The 22,233-nt window shown below is 33.0% G+C and overlaps 1 protein-coding gene across 1 annotated transcript in view; it reads left to right on the top strand.

Annotated features, from left to right (window-relative positions):
- LOC106137148 (latrophilin Cirl) overlaps positions 1–22,233 on the top strand; it is a 293,035-nt gene that overhangs the window by 253,402 nt on the left and 17,400 nt on the right. Inside the window, exons 3-6 of the mRNA XM_060951514.1 lie at positions 17,242–17,431; positions 21,108–21,214; positions 21,505–21,716; positions 22,035–22,182. Of these exons, the coding sequence (XP_060807497.1) occupies positions 17,242–17,431; positions 21,108–21,214; positions 21,505–21,716; positions 22,035–22,182 (657 nt within the window). The remainder of the gene's footprint in view (positions 1–17,241; positions 17,432–21,107; positions 21,215–21,504; positions 21,717–22,034; positions 22,183–22,233) is intronic.

Here is a 22,233-nt window from a genome sequence, read left to right on the forward strand (position 1 = left end):
AAAATAGTTTCTCAGCTATAAATTATTCAAAACTAAATAAATACGTTCATAAAGTCACGTCTATATCTCTTGCTGGGTAGACAGAGCCAACAGTCATGAAAAGACCGTATGACTTGATTGTATTGGGCATTGAGATTCAAATAGTGACAGAATGCCAGCCCATTATTGCCTTCAAGAACCTTTTAGGCTTTGTCCTTTTAAGTAAGATATGTACATGGAGTGCTCATATTTTAAATTACAGAGAACCACACGGCACACTTAATGAGAAAAAACATAAAGTACTAACTTACATAACTATAAGCGATAGTAGTTTACTTTATACCAATTACGTCGAGAACATTACAATCCAATGTTTCCACTTGATCGGCAAAAGAATACATCCAAATTAGTTTCATTGCATTAGTTGTTTGTTCTCTGAAGAAAGTAAATTTCTTGGCAAACTCTGAGAACCGTTCCCGAGCTATAAAATAAATTGCGGCTCATAAGGAGAAAGTATACAGAACTCAAACAAGCAAAGTGAGGTTAGGAAACGGTTTATTTTATGTACATCCGCGGCATTTTGTGATAGACAACTTTTCGAAGACTTCAGATCTTTTTTTAATAGCTTGTGCTTAATAATTCGCTTCTGAGGCAATTTTCAAAAAGTGAGTTAGCAGTTGTCTGTGTCTTCTTATTACCTACATACTTGGAAAATTTCAGCAAATTCAGTTTAATGGTCCTTGGCTGTGAATATAAATATATAAAATCATCAGCTTCAACATAAGTAAAGAAAAATAATAGAACTTTTTAATTCAAAAATAATTCATAATAAAGTATTTTCAAATTTATTTCCTAAGCCTTAGGAACTTGATGTAATTTAAATTACCTGAAATAAGTCTGTCGCAAAATTCAAAGACAAACAAAAACACATGGTAAACTTAGTGTTGTATCGAATCGAAGAATCTGAAAATCATCCTCCTTGTTTATGGTACGATTTAGATAAAGATATTAACAGTTAAGTACGTGGTGTATCAAATTCAGCTGGTTCCCATTTTTTATTCCGGCCAGTCACGCGACCCGTAACATGCCCATGGAATGTTGTTATCGTTGAGATTATGTAAAAAAAATACACGCTTTTTCATTCCCTTGTGGCGAAAGTGTCGGTTTTGTACTGCCGTTATTACACGCGCTCCTGAAAGACTCATTTGAAACAAATAGATAATACTTCAATGTGAATTCCATCGCTTTCGATGTTAGATCTTATATGGCTGTTAAAACTTGTCTATTTTCTTCTATTCTAGCTCTAAGATTTCCCAATTATATCCTGAAATCAGATCAGTTTATTAAAAAAATTATATCTTTTGTTTAATAAGTTAAAGAACATAAACTTGTACCGTACTCCTTATAAAGTAAATTACCCATATTCTGTAACCTATAAAGTGATGAGGTAAATATTGGTATTAAACAACTTGGCTGCGGCATCAAAAGGCCGAATGAATATTTAATCCACTAACTACAGGTTAAAGCTAACATAAAGATGTCTGTTTATTTTTGGATCATAATTATAGTAACAGACTATCATTATACGTGTAATAGTCAAAACTGATATGTATCTTGAGTAAAATTACGTTTTATTTACAAAGGAAAAGTACATACTTTCTTTCCTAATTTCACTACGATTTCAGAATAAGTAGCAATAATTTCTTTGGAATTTCGATTTAAAAGTGACACATTGACGCGTCACTATCGCTGTTCGATTCTCAAACGTTTTGGCGGGAGCGCTGTCAAGATGGCTGCCGCAGGACGGCGATATCGCGCCAATTCTTTTGTGCCAACTCGACGGATATATCTTCCAGAATCCGTATTCCGATGCGATTTAAAACGACAAGCTAATCTCGCTATCATTGTGTTGGATTTCACAATACATTCCTTGGATTCTCTAGTTTGTTTTAACTCTTGAAAATCGTGCATACGAGTGGAATCTCCACTTCTACATATTTTAGTTGAATTGTATCTTAAGGTAGTCTATTGTTTTTATACCTTTTCATTGATTTCTCCCCTAGTTATGTCTCGAATATGATAAATGCATTGCGTTGTTATCGACTGCTTACTTTCTTACCCCAGGGTGTACTGGATTAAATTACGGTAACGTTAGATTGCTAAGCCGAACGAAACGCCCTCCAGTGCCTGAGGCGCCCTCTATTATTTGGCGAAAATATTATTTCACACATTAGTACGAAGACGGAGGTGACAGGAATTTCTTTTAGCTTATATTCCGCTGGGAATTTTCGTATGTTCAGGTGTTACATATTGTCTTTCATTGTGACACTTTGGAATGATTCTCATAAAAAGAACTGAATTGCTCTTACGTCACCATTCCTGTCGTTATTTATTTTATATACTTAACATATTTTTCTTTATATCTTTTATCCAATAGTTATTATTACTTATTACTATTTAAACAAAAAAAAATATCTCTAAAAATATGTCAATCAATGTATTCATAACTTATAAAGAAATACATTTTAGATCAAACTAACACTAAAATTTAAATATGTAATATTTTTCACAGACAATACAAAAGATATGAATGATTATAATGGACAAAACATCAGTTTTCTGTCTCATAATAAAATAAATATACCTTGTCCCAATATAAAATAGTGTTGTTACACTTCGCGTGGGCATATGGGACATGCAAGTCTATAATATTTTATTATTTCATATGAATAATGACAGAAAACTGAGTTCTATTAAATTTTACAACCTTTGTTTTACGACTTGTAGAAATTATGACACGATTTTTATATTTAACATGACTGCTTTATTATACTCATAGAAGTGTTCACAACATATGCTTTACATAAAATAAAATTGGAAATTTCTGTTCTAAAAATTTTGATTTCATTCTACGAGTACTTGTTTTTACTTTATTTTGAATGTAATGTAATGAAAAAAAATTTGTCACTTCATTTTTAATTTATTCGAAAATAGAAAAACAATAATATTGCATCGCCAATTAGTCATTTCCTTCACAAGTTTGTGGATGTGCATACCTACCAAGATAACTCGATTGTGGATCGTTTTCCGAGGGAATGTTCTGGAAAACTCGCTCGAATTAACGCTACGCAGACCGATGTTTCGGATTCCAGTAACCGAGTTAACTGTTGGAAGCTAACGTTTAAACAATCGGGTCTTTAAAACCTCAATAAGAGAAGGCTAGTTTGAGTTGGTAGTTTACTTTAAAATTTACCTTGAGATTTTAGTCTGGATTTTAAAATAAAAAGGTTTAAAGTCATTTGTGGAAAAAAGTGTTGTAACAAATCCTTAACTTTAAAGTTAAAAAGGTCAAATTTTTCATAAATTTGGATAATTTAAGACAATTTTCCATGTAACTAATTTTGATATTAACAACGAATGAATGAACTGACTGAATGACTCCTAGCGATTGCTAGTATTCTTATAAATAATTTCTGGCGGTAATAAGGAAAATGTTTAAGGTTGTTGACCTAAATGTCATTATGACTTCATCATAATCGACTCTCGACTCGACTAAGGATGTGTGACGACACGGCGTGTCACGTCACTCACGCCACAGTCAAAAGCAATGTACCGCTATTTCTTTTTTATATTTTCATCTCGCAATTTTCCTATTTTTCGAAAGCCAACCTTTGTCGCTTTTATTATTCTTTCTTTTCTTTACACATACATACATATATATGGTCACGTCTATATCCCTTGCAGGGTAGACAGAGCCAACAGTCTTAAAAAGACTGAATGGCCACGTTCAGCTATTTGGCTTAATGATAGAATTGAGATTCAAATAGTGACAGGTTGCTAGCCCATCGCCTAAAAAAGAATCCCAAGTTTGTAAGCCTATCCCTTAGTCGCCTTATACGACATCCATGGGAAAGAGATGAAGTGGTCCTATTCTTTTTTGTATTGGTGCCGGGAACCACACGGCTTTTCTTTTTCTAAAGCAATTCAGATTTCTTTTTCGACACATTCGGTACCTAATGCTATTCTTTGGTGAAATATGAGCGTGATAAGAGGAATTTTGTTCGCCATAATTATAATAGGTCAGGTTTATTTATAGTTAACCGGCTCGCTTGTGTTTTTAATTGTGACCACTATATAACGCTTTGGGCGTGACTGTTGCACTATTAAATTTGAATAGCCTAGTTTTTCAACCTGTGCTTATTTTCATTGCGTTTTATAGTTTTCAATATGAATTATGGAATAGAAATACTAGAATTCTCAGGTGATTGAGGTGAGTGTAACTCAAATGTACTTAGATGTCGTCAATCTTTACAGGGTAGACACAACTTTAAGTTACAAACTCAAAGCTTTATCTGGGTGGCTTATTATTACGAGTATATGGACTTGTGATTCAGAGATATCAAATTGAAAACAGGCTAGTCTATCACCTAAAATAATCCAAACTCTAAAATTAAAAAAATACTGTTATCATTTTTCAACTTTAATTGATTGATGAAGACATGTACAGAGGTTAAATACCTAGCCATATATACCGGATGAGTGTCGAATAGTAAAAAAAGTGTAACCTATTTTATAGTACCTTTTTTTACGGACGGTGTCAAATGATGTAATGGAACACCGAGTTCGTGTACTGACCGGAATTGTGGTCTCAACTCGAGCGACCGTTGCATTGAATTCATGGTGGAAACTAGGCATATTGGTGGTTGGGGATAATCCTTCACCTTTTTGTTGCGAAATAATTTTTACGGCTTCGAAATTCAAATGACGTTTTGATTTGAATTACGAAGCCTCAAAATATTTTACCACGAAATGAAATCTAAGAATAGACAAACTTTTGTGTTTGACTTGTAAAAAGCAAGTAGGTAGATCTCAAGGCAGTCAACAGTTTTAAAAAGACTGAAGCTATATGGCTAATTAATTTGTTTATGTATTAACACGTTATTTAAGACAAACAAAGGAAGACACCTAATATAAAGGTACAGCTTATATCAAATGATTTTTTTTTCAGTAGTCGGCTTAATGGTACAACTGATTTCAAATAGTGACAAGTTGCGGCCTAAGTTTATTCACCTTGAGTTTATTCCTGTTTTTTGTGTTCCCTCACCACAACTTGCCGTACCAACCTACATATATTTGTAATAAATACTCTTGCGAAAAGTGTAAGGTAGCGCGAAATATGATACTTGACACTTGCGGTCGTGCTGTCAGGCTTCGTCGAATGCCTTCACGATACTGTTAATATTTTGCTAGTTCAATTTTCGTATTCGATTTTCAATTTAAATGGAAAATGCTGACTGATTTTTTTTTATGTAACGTAGGTACATGTGATATTTAAAAAATGATTTCTAATTTTTTTTTATAACAAATTAAAACAAAAAGCTAGCTGTTTTATAAAAGATTTAAAATTTAAAAATAAGAATAGCATTTAGAAATATTTCAAACCTATGCGGGATGGTTCAATATTTAAAATTCAGCACAGATTGCATATTTTTCGGTCTTTCTCCAAAAAATCACAGGCATTCAAACTATAAATTCCCCTTTGAGTATCGATTCCGCGAATCAACCTGTTTACAAATAGTGTTTGTCACAGTCACCGTCACTTACGGATATCCGTCGATATCCCCGCATCCGGAGGTAGCACATCACTAGTTCACTAAATTTTGCCGACAAAAAACCTCTTTGCACCTGATGCAAAGGGTAGCACCCTATTTCCTTCCCTAGGCTGAATTTTTGTACGCAATGTACTGTACTGAGTTTATTTATGGCTGCAGGGGCCTAACACTCAAAAAATAAGCCACTAAGAAAGCGGGTTATTTATTATGTGGTGAAATAGTGTTGGATTTGAGTTTTGAAGATAGCAGCATTATTTACAAGTTTATAGGGATTTGCAGATAAATGAATATATTTGGGTCAACTATTGCTTAACGTGATAGGAGACGTGATATAACATTACATACTTTAAGAAACCGACAATTCATCATATACGTTTTATTGAGTACCTTTGCATGTATAGGTACCTACTTCACATATTTTCTATTGCTACCATAATTTTCAAAAAATTCTGACTCTGGAGCATTAGATACTAATGTTTGACGTTCAATACAAATCCGCAAAAATATTTTAAAAATAGGTTAAAATTATCTCCCATTACGACTAAAATTTCATTACATTGCATCATAGCATAACGTTATTAGAAGTTATGCAAAATTCCGCAATTGTATCACATTTTTTCATAATTTACACATAGTTGTGCTTAGAATTCTAAAGTCGAATTTCACGTAAACTACTACTAAGGTTGCATGCAATCTTGGAGCCAAACTTTTCGAGTTAACGTATCCATCCTCGAAGTCCAATCAGGTCTGGTTTATCCGAACCCTGAGACCCTCAGGATTGAGGAAAAAATCTTATTTGACACCCCGCTCTTACCTCCCTCTTCACGCGCCGGAGGGCTGAATTGTGTGCAGTTTTGGTGTTTGTTTTGTGTGGAAGAGGACTTTTGTTATACTACGACATTTTTATTTTCTTTTTGTTTCACTGAAATCATTCATTTGGAATTGGATCACTAATTTTTGTGTGAAAACAGGTAATTTATATTTTTTTTCACTATTTCATTTTTCAGTTGCTACTTCAGTGGGGTTATTGAGAAACGATGACAACTGTAAACTTAGTTTAAACCAAAAAGATATAAAAGAAAAATGAAATTGAAAAGTCTTGTTAAAGAATGTAGTACAATTGTGTGTTTTATAATATAGAAGGCGAGAGGATGAACCAAAAACAATACCTATCGAAATGTCAAACAATTTAGTGAAAACGAAAAAAGGCTTTGTTTACCTATTTTTACTGAAGATTTAATTTAAAAAAAAAAAAATTGTGCACAAGGTCCCTTTTCTGGGAAAAACTCTTTGAAAATGTTGGTATCTACTTTTTTCTTTTTATCAACCATCATGTCTGCGGAGATTTGGAATACCGTGTTTTCATCTATATTTCCTGGAAGGACTCATAAATTGACAGATTTCAGTACACAAAAATACCTGGAAAGGATTGTTTCACCCCTCCCGAAAATATTTGAAAAGGTTGAAAGATTATAATTTTTATGGTATCGTGGTTTATACAAACTTACATCACGCCTTTTTCCCGGAGAACTAGCCCTAAATGGTAGACAGAAACAACATCTTGTACTACTATCTTTACATAGTTATTTTTACTTCCTGTTTAATGTAAAATTATAGTTCGTTTGGAACAATTTGTTTGCATACAGTCACATAGAAAATTATAATATACATTTTTGAATTAATTTCGCGATAAGGTTCCGTGAACGTTCAAAAAAGTTTACCTAAAAATATTTAGGTACAATTTATTGGAACAAACAATACAGTCCTCACAACAACATTAAACGTACGTTTTGTATGTCTGACAACTAAAAGACAAAAATATGTAAATTTTTAAATACATAAAGTGTACTTGTTTACAATTCTAAAATCCCGACACAAACAACTTTTTCAACAACAATTTTCGCAGTCTAGTTGAGATTTACAAGTTTTTATTTTGAACAACAAACCCTCTCCACGCTGGCGCATGAAAGAAAAATGAAACCGCTTATGCAGGCGGCTACTCTATATGAAACGTGACCAGGGGTGCATACATAGCGCGGAAACTGTTAAAAAATCCCCTCAGGACCTTGGGTACAGGCGCGCGGTAAGGTGGTTTTAGTAAAAATTACCGTGAATGGATAGCACATTATTTTGATGGTGAATTGAACACAAGAAATGACATTTTGGACTGCTGCTTTGTTTATTTTTTTATTGTAATTGGCATTTATTCTATTGATGTTATTATTATTTTTTTATTGTATTTTAATTGTATCACTAAGCACTTATACAATTTAAACGTATTTTTTGTGTCTATCTATCTGTCTGTAAGAGGATTTTACGTGTTTAATGTTCATAATATATTATTTTTGTAATCATTAATTGTGCAGTCGCGAATATTATGGACATCTAGGCAAACAATTTATTGCTATTGAATAAAATAAATAAATTAATAAAAAACAAAGCTATAAATCTACATAACGAGACCAATTTATACACGGAATAATTATAAATTAATAAAGAGAAAGCAATAAATAATACCCCACCGTGTTTTTTATGTTGTCCCTGTGATATCTTGTGTCTTATATGACTTAATATTGTTTTTATATTGTTTATTTTATTTGACTAGCCTTTATGATCGACTGCAGTTGCATTTCACGCGTGCATACCTCAGTTTACTACTACAATTCGTATTTTAAGTGTTAACATAAATCGAGATAAGTTTAATTTAAATTTAATTAACATTTATGTCGTAGATTTGTCATTTATTATTTAAACAAGCTACAAAATTTATTGGCCTCTCTGTTTTATCTAATGCCTGCGTATTTTACAATTAATATCAATTTGAATGTCATTCATTAATCCGTTGTATATCTATATAATTTATAGTCTAACTTCATTTGATTCGATTTTGAATAGGAATAATGTGAAATTGTCAAAATTTTATAAAAATTTAATAGTTTTACCACGTTTTGACGTAATACACGATGTTCTGAAAATGTGAAATCTTTCACATTTTCAGAACTAAAAATGAAAAAAATTACAATACAAACAAACGGGGAACTTATTTTATCAATACATTTGTAAACACGTATCGATTTGCAAACAACACAAATAAATATTGTTCACCAACTTCAAAAAAGGTTCTCAATTCATCTAAATCTTTCTTATTATTTTTTAATACATTTTAATAAGGGTTCATAGACAAACTTTTTTTTCAATTATATTTAAAAATACTTTTCATCTCAACTGTACTCCAACACCCTTGTTGCATGCGAACGATTTACGCCAAATCTCGTAAGACACATAAACTATTCCCTTCAAGGAATTCCATTCCCTAGGGATTACTGTATAAGACTTATATTTCTATTTACCTATTTATTCATATAGCTATTGAAACAGGGAAGGTGGATGATGTCTCAATTAGGTGAGTGTCCATTCTAACGTAATAATCTTGTATGACAATGAAAAATTATGGAAAAAATTGAGGGCAATACATTGTTTATACAAGTCCCTTGATTTTCATATCAGTATAGGTGTAGTTTCATAAGAGCGGCAGTGGCAGAGTGAAAATAGAAGTGTTTTTAATATTTTTGTACATGCCAATTTTTATCAAAAAAATATTTAAGATATATAATAAAAAACAAGATATACACTTATAGTCACACCTTGCGGGGTAAACAGAGCCAAAAGACTGAAAGGCGTTCAGCTGTATGGCTTCATGATGAAATTGAGATTCAAATAGTGACAGGATGCTAGTCCATCGCCTATGAGAGGAATCCTAAGTTTTGAAAAATATATTTATTTTGTTTACAATTTTGATTTCAACGTTGTGCACAGAAATCTTGCATAAATTAATGTCTTGTGTAATTAGATTGTTTTTAATATTGATAACTTCATTTTAGTCTTAGAAAAAAGAGCAAGACAGATAGAGACTGACGATAATCACAATTATTTGAGTTACGGCAGAACTTCGACATAATCTAACCACCGCTACTAGACAAATGAGGTTAACACGTCGTAAATCCGATTAAATAGCTGTTTCCGCATCAAATCGTTTTATTTTTACTCGTGGACCACAAGTTACGTCCCTATTCGCTTATATCGTGAACAAATCGAGACTATTCCGAAAATCGTAAAACAAGCAGTAAACCTTTCGAGTTGGGGCTCGGTTTGCAATCGATTTGATGTCGAGTCGGCTCAGCGGGCTCGAACACTGGCAATTTTAGTGTCTCTAAATCTTTTAAATTTCGAATGAGAACGATTGAGATACCGAGCATAGATTGTGATACGTAGTAAATTTTTGTATTTTTAAAACCAGCCAGCGTTTTCTAGTTCAAGTAAACAAGCGACAAATCTTTTTGGTATCGATTTGTTGTCGACTTAAATCAGCGGTTGTCGAAACTTGGTACTAGCGAAATGTCCGTTGTTTATGTTATGCACGTACAAAACAGAATAAGAACAAGGAAGTGCAGAATGTTGTTAATATAGTATGTAAGAAATGTGAATTCTTATTTCAAAAAAATATTTGCAATGAAAGTTTACATTTTTGATTAAATCATTTCAGTCACAATCACAACATCTCTTATATATCTTTTACCTACATGTTATTTGTGTTGCATCCCAGCCAAAAAGTAACAAAATCCTCAATCCCATAAAATGGATTTAATCAATTGTTTCATTCACTTTAAAAACAATGCCGAACATTTTTTTAAGTAAAAATTGTCATTACCGAATCAAAGGCTGAACCGGCGTTGGCTGTTACCCAGTTTCCGCCGGGAAAATATGCAAATTCAAGTAATTAAATCAACGGACCCTATTTGCTGGCCGAAATTGCCAACGGTTATTTTGAGTTACTTTTGCACTTTTAATTTGACTTAGTTTTAAATATTTTAATTTCCGAATACGTTTGAAAACGGAATTCGTTATTTTTAAAATTAGATTTAAGTATCATGTCATATCTATATTTATTTTAATTTAAAGGAGATGGCCCAATTGAAGTATGGACGACTGCCCTGGAATGTATACACATAACAACTATTCTTATATAATCTTGAATCACTGTATATTCATATTTTGTGTGAAAAAAGTTTCAGGAACTTGTCAAATGTATACAATCTTAAAAATAAACTTCCTCATTTACTGGCTCAATTAGTCAACAAACTTCTTATAAAATGCTTTTGCTATAAGTTTTTATTCAGGAGTTTTTACTGTCGCATACTTAACTAGTCTGGTGCGAACATGAATCAACGTACCATTTCAGTTTGTATTTATTTGTGGTATATAAGTGGTACTAGTTGTTGCCCCGAGGCTTCGCCCGCGTGGTTATTCTTTATATTAAAGAAATATATCTATATTTATTTGTAATGTATGTGAGAATTCTATCAACACAAACAACAGCATGTATTCAAATACACTCTGAACTGAACATATAGTAGATTTTTTTCTAAATATTTATGCAGAACTAAAATGTATAACTAGTTGCAAGAGATATGATACAGAAAAAGAAAACAAAAAAAAAATATGATTTACTAATATTTTCAGAAGAAAAAAGTACTTACTCAAATAAAAAACATTGTTTCAAAGTGCGATTCATTTATTTAGACTGCAATAAACACATTTAACAATATTTTTCTAATTAAAAATATAGAATGTGCCAGCTGCTTCTCATCCTGCGCAGATTGTAAAAGCTGGTCTAGAGAATGAGCCACCGATGGATTAATGACAGGCGATACGATAAGCAATCCATGACTATTGCGAATTCTTAATTAACTATACGCCCCACCAACTTGATAAATGTGACCTTTGTGTTTTATGGCAACAGGTTTGTCTATCCCCCAAACACGTGAGACTATGATGTATGCTAATCCTAAAAATCTTACTTGTCTTTATCCCTTAGGCTATACAGAATCTAAGGCCATATTTAGCAAGACCATGAGGCATATAGTAAAAACAGGAAATCAAAAAAGTAATGGATTGCTAGCAGCATCGTCTATCATGATACACCCATTTGATTGTGGTTTAAGGGGCTCCCCTATGTGAAACTAGTGCCACCGCCGACTAAACATCATTACTCAAAACAAAATAAATAAACAATTATAAATATCAGATAAAAAGCTCAACGAAACAACGAACGGAAGAACGAACGAGTGACGTCTGAGCGATGTTCAATTCAAATGTTACTTCGCGTCGGTCTGACCAGTGTTGCCAGAAAATCATCATCAAATCGATTTATAATAAATATATATTTTTATCGATTTAAGTAACACAATCAATTCCAAATGTACAGCAAACAAATCATTTTTAAAGTAAAATATATAGATTGTTATTAAATATACCTAAACATATTGAAGCGGTCCCAAAATAACGCTTCTTACTAAGCGTATATACTGTACATGTTCATAAATATCGATTAAATCGAAATCAGTAATCGTACGGGAAGTTAATAAAAACTTTTGAATGGCAACACTTAACTCGTTGTTCTAAAGGAAGCCATGAAAGGAAGTGAAATAAGATTAAGAATCTTTTATTATAGAAAATAATTTTGACAAGTTCTAGGAAAAAAAATAATACGTGATAATTAATAAATTAATATTTCAGTATTATAGGAAAATAACATTTATATATACGTTTCTAGGGCAGTTTTGGGCCATCTCCTTTGGCATGTTCTTATTTCAACTCAGTAGACATTAGAAACTATTAGATAGAATTTAAAAGTTAAAATGTCATGTTATTCTAAAACTCATTTAGCAATACCATATTAGAACCTAACCAAATTGCCATTGCCCCATACATAGTCCATAACAATCTGTTCTACAACATAGTTCGGTTCATATAATGTTATCCATGCCTTATAGGGGAATTTCAATGTGAGGCGAATAATATGGGGTGTTACCTGATACTAAAATGGAGTGATGCGGCGTCTTTAACACCATGAAGCGTCAAGTGGATACCGCCATAAAATAAACCGTAAAACGGCATTTCAATTTGTCACCTCCATGCTATCGCTCTGACGGGTGGCTAAGATTGCGATGATTTGTATAGTGTTATAGAAGGATTATTGATCTTTATCTCCGCGTTCAGGTTATTTTGACACACTCAAACATATGGAAGGTAAATCCTACCTTAAAATTTTAATTTGGGTTGTTAAAGGTAATTTGAAAACGCCTAAGGATTCCGTAGCCAAGTGACAAAAAGTGACACTTTCGTCTGGTCATATTATGAAAATAAAAAGTAATAAATAATTGAGATATGGAAAAATTATTATTTCTCTCATTGTTGGTAAACTTGAAAAAAAAAAACAAATATAAAAAATTGATAAAAATATTTGCTGTAAAATTTTATATTCAATAATCGCTTTTTCCTAGAAGACCAAAGTTGTTATTTCAACCATAGCGAAATTATGAATCACGCCCCAGCAAGCAAATCCCCAAAAATCATTAATATAACCCCCGTAAAATTCACCATAATCCATTCGACCACTACTGTCGATTAACGAGACAAAATTAAATTCGTCAGGAAACCAATATTGTTACATCTGTGGCCGGAATAAAACGCAAGCAAAATTACACTGTATGCGTTTTGCGCTAATGTTTATTTCACGTTAAAGCAGCCAATTGCAAAGACTTTCGCCATTCAGCAGTAGGATATCAAATGACAACCGCATGTATGGCTAACGAGGTCCTATAATACTGAGTCTTTACATTTCAGTTAATACATTCAATTTTAATTCTTATTCCGCTTACTTTTAGGAACACTTCTGATGCAAAGCTAACTTTGTTGCACGTTTAGGGAATCGCACAGGGTAATTATGGCGTTTGAAAAAGGAATTGTGTATTTCGATGTGTGCGTGTAATATTTGTGTGAGGTACCCTAATAATGAGATGCAATTATGGACCCTTTCAACTTTTGAATTATGGAAGGAAATGGCGTGCTCGCAAACACGTCCTTATTTTGGGTACGTTTATATTTTTAACAAGTCGGGTCAAATGAAATTGTTGTTGGTAATATATAAATACGAAAGGTAGAAAGGAAACAACATTCTAAAGTTGTTTTAATTTTTGATCTATGTTTTTGATCATAATCTTCCTCCTGGTTTATACCGGTTATGTTCTCGTTGGAAAGAGGTTCATAGTCTTTCAAATACGACCCAGAAGTGGACAAAAGATAGATTGAACCTACTCTCAAGTGCAGGAAATCACGCGGTGCATACTAAATTACGAATGGGTTTCCAATTATATCCATAGTTAGCATAACTCTTATACCTTAACTACTTATGTTTCACATAACAACGTGTACCATTAAAATTGAAGCAATAAATAACAGTAAAAAATTCTTAACACATTCCTTTGAAAAAATAATTACCGTACGTGCACCCTTAGTAAAATATCTTGTAAATTGTTTCGGCCCTTCATACAAGAACTGGGCATCTCGAATAAATCATTTTTATTACAGAGCCCTCACACCCTCGGCAGGGCGTGACTGGCGATTTTTCCCGTATTTTTATAACGATTTAAAATAGTTCCTGGATATACGATTCTTGCAAAATGTCGATAGTGTTGAGATTATCTTATCGATACTTTTTAAGAATGCGAAGATGATATTATTATTAAGTTTCTAAACAAATAGTAGGTACTTGTAAGGAATTGCTGTAATTATTTATTTCTTAAAACAATTAGTGTGGAAAATGTGCAATATATTAGTTGCTAATTTTTTGAGCCCTTAGTAGAGTATTATACATATATATTTACTTTGTAGAAAGCCACATAATACCACAGATATCACGGCACCGTAAAAGAAATATACCTACGCACGTTCATAATACATGTAAGAAACGTAAATTGGTATTCTTCAACTAAGTTTTAATGATCCTCAAGGCTCTGGAGTTACAGAAAGTTATGGAATATTGATAACTCAGAATATCGACGTATCGACTTCTGAACTCTGATAATACACCTTGTGACCCATGTGTCAACTGATTGTAAACAAGTTATTTAACTTCGTTCTATTGTTGTGCTCATGCCAACGTCAGAATGAGATTTTGAATATTATTTCCTGTGCCCATTTCTAGTCTACAAAAATACGTAGTGTTTAACTTTATTTTACTACCACCCCATCAAAAATTTCTTTAGGAATTTTGGTTTTAGGCCAATAAACCCATTGTAAAAACATTACCAAATATTTTCACTGTGTTGAAAGAATCATATGGGCTCAAAATTGTATTCTATAAAAAATTTAGAATGCAATCTATCCTATATAATTATATAGGATAGATTGCATTCTAAATTTTTAAGAAGACAATTATTCAGTTAAAATGTATAAAATTGTGATAATTTTTTTTTACGTGAATCAAGAATATAAAACAACAATAAACAGAGAAATGAGAATTACGACAAATTATTTGTTCCGCTTCTGTAGGTATTCACTAGTTAAAATAATAGATGGTGTTTAAAATAAACGATGTCCTTAATACATCTTTATGTTATTCAACTTTCTTGTAATCACTCGAGCAGACGTCGCTTAAATGAACTGAAAACAATAATTTACTAAGAGCGACAGTAATTACAGGTTCCGACATGTAATTGAATTCCTACAGAATATAAAAATAAAATCCTTCGGAAATTACGGCAATTTGGAGCGTCATTACTTGAAAATATCGATAATCGATATCTATGAGGATTTTAATATGGCTGTGCATCACACCACTATAATTTATTGTCTGCTTTAAGTTACGTATATTATTTAGTTTTTGATCTTCCTTTTTAGGAGTAGATGTTAAAGCAAATATAGTTTATATACTTACATAAATTCCTCATTATATAATCACATCTTTATCCCTAACGGAGTGGACAGAGCCAGTATCAATGAAAAGGCCACGTTCAGCTGTATGGCTTAATGATATTATATACTTGAACTTCATTAAAAGACGTAAATAATATTTGCGATATATAAGCCATAACCACCTGAAATAAACTATTATATTCCTAATCAGAATGTATTTACTATACTTAATGATTCCAACAAAGCGTAGGTTTCTTTAGTCGCTAGTGAATGATGACCCAATAGTGCCACCTTTTGATTAATACCTTCGTTTTTATAGGTTATTGCTTCTGCTGATAAATTATTGGTCTTCTATATGAGTATTTGATATAGTATTTTTGTTTAGGCCAACAAAGGTAGATAAACGACAGTATCATTCCAGTTTTGGAGTCGGCAGAGGGTGGTATCATAGTACCAAATTACGCATAATCGACTACTATACACACCCACATGCCTACATACATAGTATGGCTATGTCTCTTTCAAGGTAGGCAGAAACTGAAACAAGTTTTATCTGTTACCATGATTACTTATACAAAGCTTTTTTGGTTATTTGGTTCGTCTCAATGTTACATCTAAATCCAAATTTAAGGGCACTTCCTACATCTTACGTTTCAAATTAAAATTTTTATTTGCTTAACATGAGTATAACAAGGGCTTAAATATGTATAATTGATCTTCATAATATCACCTTTTCGGATATTGCAAACTTACTCCTCTCATTTCCTGAACAATATTTTGAGTAGGTAAGTACCTAAGTCGTCTAAAAATTAAGGCGTTTAATAAACGACACCTTTTATAAGTTTGTAACTAAACAAATCAAGTCACTAAAACTCATTTAGCGTACGAAATTGAACTCCAATGCCTATTCTGTTCTTATCTAATTTAGTTCCATAGGCAACCCTCACTCATTCCGCGGTATGACTCGGCGAAAACGCGTAAACGATCTGTCAGTGCCGTCATTAATTTACCCAGATTTATTATACCCGGTCCTTAGAATATGCACACCTTTTACCCAGTTATTCTAACCATTATTATTGCGATTATTAATCTCCACGTTTCACGCGTCCATTGCGCTTTCCCTTTAATCTGAAATTCGAATTATGAAACAACGCGCCAATGTGCAGTGTGTCGTGGCGAAATATTTTGAATCTGTGCGTGTCTGCGATTGGTCTGCAATGAATCGTTCAGAAATTGATTATGAAATGTTGAGTCGACAGTTTTTCAGTTCGTTTTGTCTTCTACACGGATGTTTGTTTTTGAACGCATAAATGCTTTCTGAATTGATCAACAGCACTAAAAGGGGATTCACTGAGTTTATTTGTGCATTGTTGGTTACCTACACACATTTTCTGGACTTGTGATATTTTGAATGAGTGTAGGTAGTGAGTAATTGTTTCTGATAATGCTTTGTATACTTAACTTTTATAAACGAATATTATGTATTATTCTTGATATTATTATGAGGTTAAAGATATAGGTAAAATACGCTAAGAAACTTAGATTTTAGAGATTAGGTAATTTCATCAAACGATTTCTCAATAAAATACGAATTTTTCGCTATCTAGCTAAATTTTACGAGAACAGGACCTATTAAATGATTTAACGTTAATTTTCACTTAGGATCCTTGTTTAACACATTCAGAAAAAATTAATTACTCTTTTTTTCTGAATATTATTACCTTCCTGTTATTTATTAATTCTGAATCCTACCAGTTGGTAGTTTGCTTGTCGGTAGTATTAATTGATCAAATCAAATAGAATGAAAATTATCAAGTATCACAATTTGAATTTTCGCCTTCCAAATTCAAAACAACAAGCGGGAAATCTAATATTTCTTTTTTTATTTTTTCAGAGCCAAGATATGAAACAGCGTATGCGTGCGAAGGCAAGACTTTGAAGATCGGCTGCAGCGAAGGCTCGGTCATACATTTAATAAGGGCGAACTACGGAAGGTTCTCTATCACCATCTGCAACGATCATGGCAACACCGACTGGAGCGTCAACTGTATGTCGACGAGGAGTTTGCGGGTTTTACATAGCAGGTTAGTTTATAATAATTAATGGACTTACGTATCACCCAAAAAGCGTTAACATCATAGTTTCTAGATTTGTACGAAACTAATTGAAGTAAAAGCTGAACGTGTCCTTTTCAGGACTGTTGGCACTGTATGTAATTGAACGATACTTGGTATTATAAACTAGATTTTGCATTGTGATTCGCTGATGTAGGTTATTGCAGAAGAAAGGTAGCCAAAGTTTGACCTCGGGTAGCGGTACAAATATTTGACTTTACTCTTTAGTATACTTTTACGAACAAAGTACTTACATCCTAAACAATGTTTTGTTCGTTCGGACTACTTTTATGAAAATTGGTCTATTAACTAAGTGGTCCAAAAATCAATCCGTCACAAATGTTATCCCAAATCCCAAAGATTAGTCATTCGAAAGGCAATGATGTGACGAGGCGTAGACAATCAATTTCGAAATAATTTGCATGAGCGGGACGGCCATACCCTCGGTACCACAGTATACAAAAACAAGAAGGTTAGACTGACATTTAAAGTTAAATAGGTTAGGTCCCGGAGAATTTGCAGAAAACAATGTAGTTATTTAGGGGAACTTAGTCTGAAGGCTGTATAAAGAAGAAGACGTCAAAACTGTGTAACGAAAATTCATTGAAAACAATTACATTATTTGTAAATCTCTCGCGTTAAAAATGTTGATGTTTTAATCAAATTATCAAAAATACTGCTGATTAAAACATTCAAGTAATTTCATGAATAATATTTTTAAATATACACCTTATTAATTATAAAATTGCGATTCATGTAATGGCAAAAGGCAGTACATCGCCTTGAATGGTTAAAAATAAAAATTCATGTTGAAATTTTGATGCGATCGTAACTTTATTAGAAGAGCTGCGAATTGGGCGTACTAACTAACTTTTACTACGACCGTGTAGTTTATTGGCAATCTCGCGAGCTAACGATATCAACTTGGGTGTAGAATATTTAATTTTCGGCAATTTTCGCCAATCCTCGACGCTTCCCGGCCATTGGATTAGGTCGTGTTTACATTTGCCTTAGAATAACTAAGTATACAGAAGTTCGCCATTGTCAGTTTAAATTGTATCCAATTAAGGGCAACATTTCCTTGCAGTTGAGCTGAGTGAACTTAAGGAAGAAGTTGCCTAATAAAAATGGGTCAAATACTAAGAAGTAATGTACGTAGGTATCCATTCCATGTGTAGGTCAAGATTTAAGTATGTACATACTTCAGTAAAGCTCATAATGTACTTCTGTATAGTGTCGCGTACCCAACGGACACAAATGCAAATAAAACTCTCAAACTGCATTATACATACATATAATCACGTCTATCTCGCTTGCGGTGTAGACAGAGCTAACAGTCTTTGGAGTCTGATAGGCCACGTTCAACTTTTTGATGTGATAGAATTAAGATTCAAATGGAGATAGGTTGCTAGACCATCGTCTAAAAAAGAATTTCAAGTTTATGAGTCTATCACTTACCTGAAAAAAAAAATAAAATAAAGTACATCTCATATAATTATATAAAGTCCATTTAAACATTTAAAAAACTAGTTAATACGTGTAGGACTGATAGCGTTACACTTTTAATCAAATTAGTTTTACTGGCAGTTTGTAAAAAAGGCAATTGATGGTTAAGAAAAAAAAAACAAAACCAGTAGCTAAAAATATCTAAGTAAGTAATAAAGCCATAACATTTTAGTAATTGATTAATCCGAAAAACTTGATCTGATCCGCTAATATAATGAATACCCGATTACATCATCAAACAAACCGAAAGATATTTTAGTCTATCATCAATTTATTTTTCAAATTTGTCCTCCATAACGTATAAAAAAATATTTATTTCGATCGTTACTAATTTAATAAAGAATATCGTGTAACACGACACTGTTTGATAATTGGGGACAGGTTTAATATTTATAGGAGTTTATTTTCAAAAATAAACATGTCAAAGCTGTCTGGTTGTTGCAAGATTTAAATTTACTTTTTATATTTAGTCGAAAATAAGTTCCAGTCTATTTGCAATTTGACATCTACTCAATAGGTAGTCCCTGATTTGAAAAATTGCGTCTAATTAATTATTTAATGAATTATTTTAATTAGACGCAATTTTTTATAAATATTCTCTGTGTGTTCTGTGATACATATTGTACACATACATACATATATAAAGTCACGTCTACATAACTTGCGGGGTAGACAGAGCCAACAGTCTTGAAATGACTGATTGATAGGCCACGTTCAGCTGTTTGGCTTAATGATAGAATTGAGATTCACATAGCGACAGGATGCTAGCCTATCACTTAATAAAAACAATTCCAAGTTTAAAAGCCTATCCCTTAGTCGCCTTTTACGACATCCATGGAAAAGAGATGGAGTGGTCCTATTCTTTTTTATTTTAGTGCCAGGAACCACACGGTTATACGTATAAGCAAATACTTATTGCACATATCCATCACATCCATGCCATAGTTATACGAGTAGCCTTTCCCTTGATAGGCTTTGTCAATATCTGCGGGAAGAGAAGCAGGTGGCAAACACTATGTTTTTTTTATACAAAGTCAGCATTGTATTGGCACCTATTTATAATAACTCTTATCGTTTATTGAATTTTAATCTTGAAGAGATTGAAATCTATTTGTTAAAGAAAATAGTTGAGAATTTCTCGTTATTCGCAAAAGAAAGAAATAAACTAACACGTTCAACGCGGAACTGCGGGCAAAAGTTAGTGATATTGAATTTAATATTTAATAACGATGTCAATTAAATTAAGTTGTTTAATTGAATCCAAGAGAAATAAAATATAATGAGCAGTTGTAGATATAAATTGACTTAATCACAACGGGAGGCTGGAAATCAAGTTTATACATACTTTATACCATTTTATTGTATATTTTCCGTTTGCAAAATATTTTTGTGATTTTTTTTTATTATGAACACGCAATATAGTAAGTACATAACTTGTTGAGCTCTATAAATTACTAAATATAAAATAAGTATCTTACAAAACGCACTTACAAAAGTAATAATTAATTATTTATACATACATACATACATATAATCACGTCTATATCCCTTGCGGGGTAGAGAGAGCCAACAGTCTTGTAAAGACTAATAGGCCACGGTCAGCTGTTTGGCTTTAAGATGGAATTGAGATTCAAATAGTGACAGGTTGCTAGCCCATCGCCTAAAAGAAGAATCCCAAGTTTATAAGCCTACCCCTTAGTCGCCTTTTACGACATCCATGGGAAAGAGATGGAGTGGTCCTATTCTTTTTTCTATTCGTGCCGGGAACCACACGGCAAAATTAATTATTTATAAATACAATTTTGTAATTTACTTTCATATCTGTGATGGATAACTACGGAAGCATACAACGCGAGTGGCCCGACACGCACTTATCCAGTTTTTATTGTTTCATTGAAATCGTTTTGTTTTGCTCAGTATTTTACGACCAGAACAGAATGAAAGTCTTTTAGGACAGTCTAAATTAATTAAAAACCTTATCGGTTTTATGACACACAGTAATTTTAGTTGGGCGGTCTTCTTAGACCTCAGTAAATAGTGATCGACTACTGGTGATTAACATTCTTTCATCTTTAATTTTTTTTTTAATGTTTAAACTCTCATCTGAAAATAATATAACATGTAATGTTTTTTTTTACAGGTGTAGCATGCATCAGAACTGCAGCATATTGGCGAGCACAAACATGTTTGGCGACCCCTGTCCGAACACGCTCAAATATCTTGAGGCGCATTACCAGTGTGTGCCAGGTAAGATACCATTTTATTACGAGTACAATACTGTTTTTTAATTCATCCATCTCAGGGTATGCTTATGACCACGATCTGACTTCGGAGAGCATAAATGAGGATCCTGTATTAGGGAAGACATATTTTTACACGACACGACCCCCGTCTGATCACAAGATTTGAAAGAGAATTAAAATCATACCATAGTTTTCTGAATGTGCAGGTTTCCTTGCGATGTTTTACCTCACCGTAAGACGGTTTATTTGTAGAAGCAAAATTATGCTCTCATGTATATTTTATTTAATTTTCAGCATCAACCACCAGTACAACAAACAGACCGTCGCCTCCTTGGCTCATCACATCTCAGCCCACAGTCTGGAGGTCTACCGCTCCTCCAGTGCCGAAGAGTCCTGTCCAAACCCAACAGGGAGAGAGGAAGAAGCCAACAGTCATCACGCCACCAACCTTTAGACCTCATATCACCTTGCCGCCGGAGGTGAAACTTGGTGATGTGGGTACTAAGGTATGTTAATTCTTTTTTTTAAACCTCGTTGATACAAATAATAAGGATTATGAATTATCAGCAGCATGAGTCGTAGACAACTTCAATGATGTACCTAGGTCAAATTATTGTCCCTTTTCTCATAACGTCATCTAAATAAGTGACTTTTGTGCATTTTGTGGTACACACATATAGATTAATACGTGGTGTAACATCACCATGATTATTACAAAATATTTTTTCGCAATTAATTCTCCAAAGTAGCGTAAAAATCTATAACACGAAGGTTAAAACAACTCATGAGAAATTCACTCAAATCCCATAATTGTCAAATTTCAGGCTACAACAAGACAACCAGACACGTCATCAGAACGGGATCCCCCGCAAATCCCTCGGGATAACCTTCCTGAAGTAAAGGAAGAACCAAAGACAGCAGATCCTGACAATAGCCCCAGGAATGACAAGCCTAACAAAGATGATGATATTGGTAAGTTTGAGTATACCTTTAGTATTGTTACCATGTCAATTAACATATCTA

The sequence above is a fragment of the Amyelois transitella genome, chromosome 25 (genome assembly GCF_032362555.1).
Source record: "Amyelois transitella isolate CPQ chromosome 25, ilAmyTran1.1, whole genome shotgun sequence".
Taxonomy (NCBI): Eukaryota; Metazoa; Arthropoda; class Insecta; order Lepidoptera; family Pyralidae; genus Amyelois; species Amyelois transitella.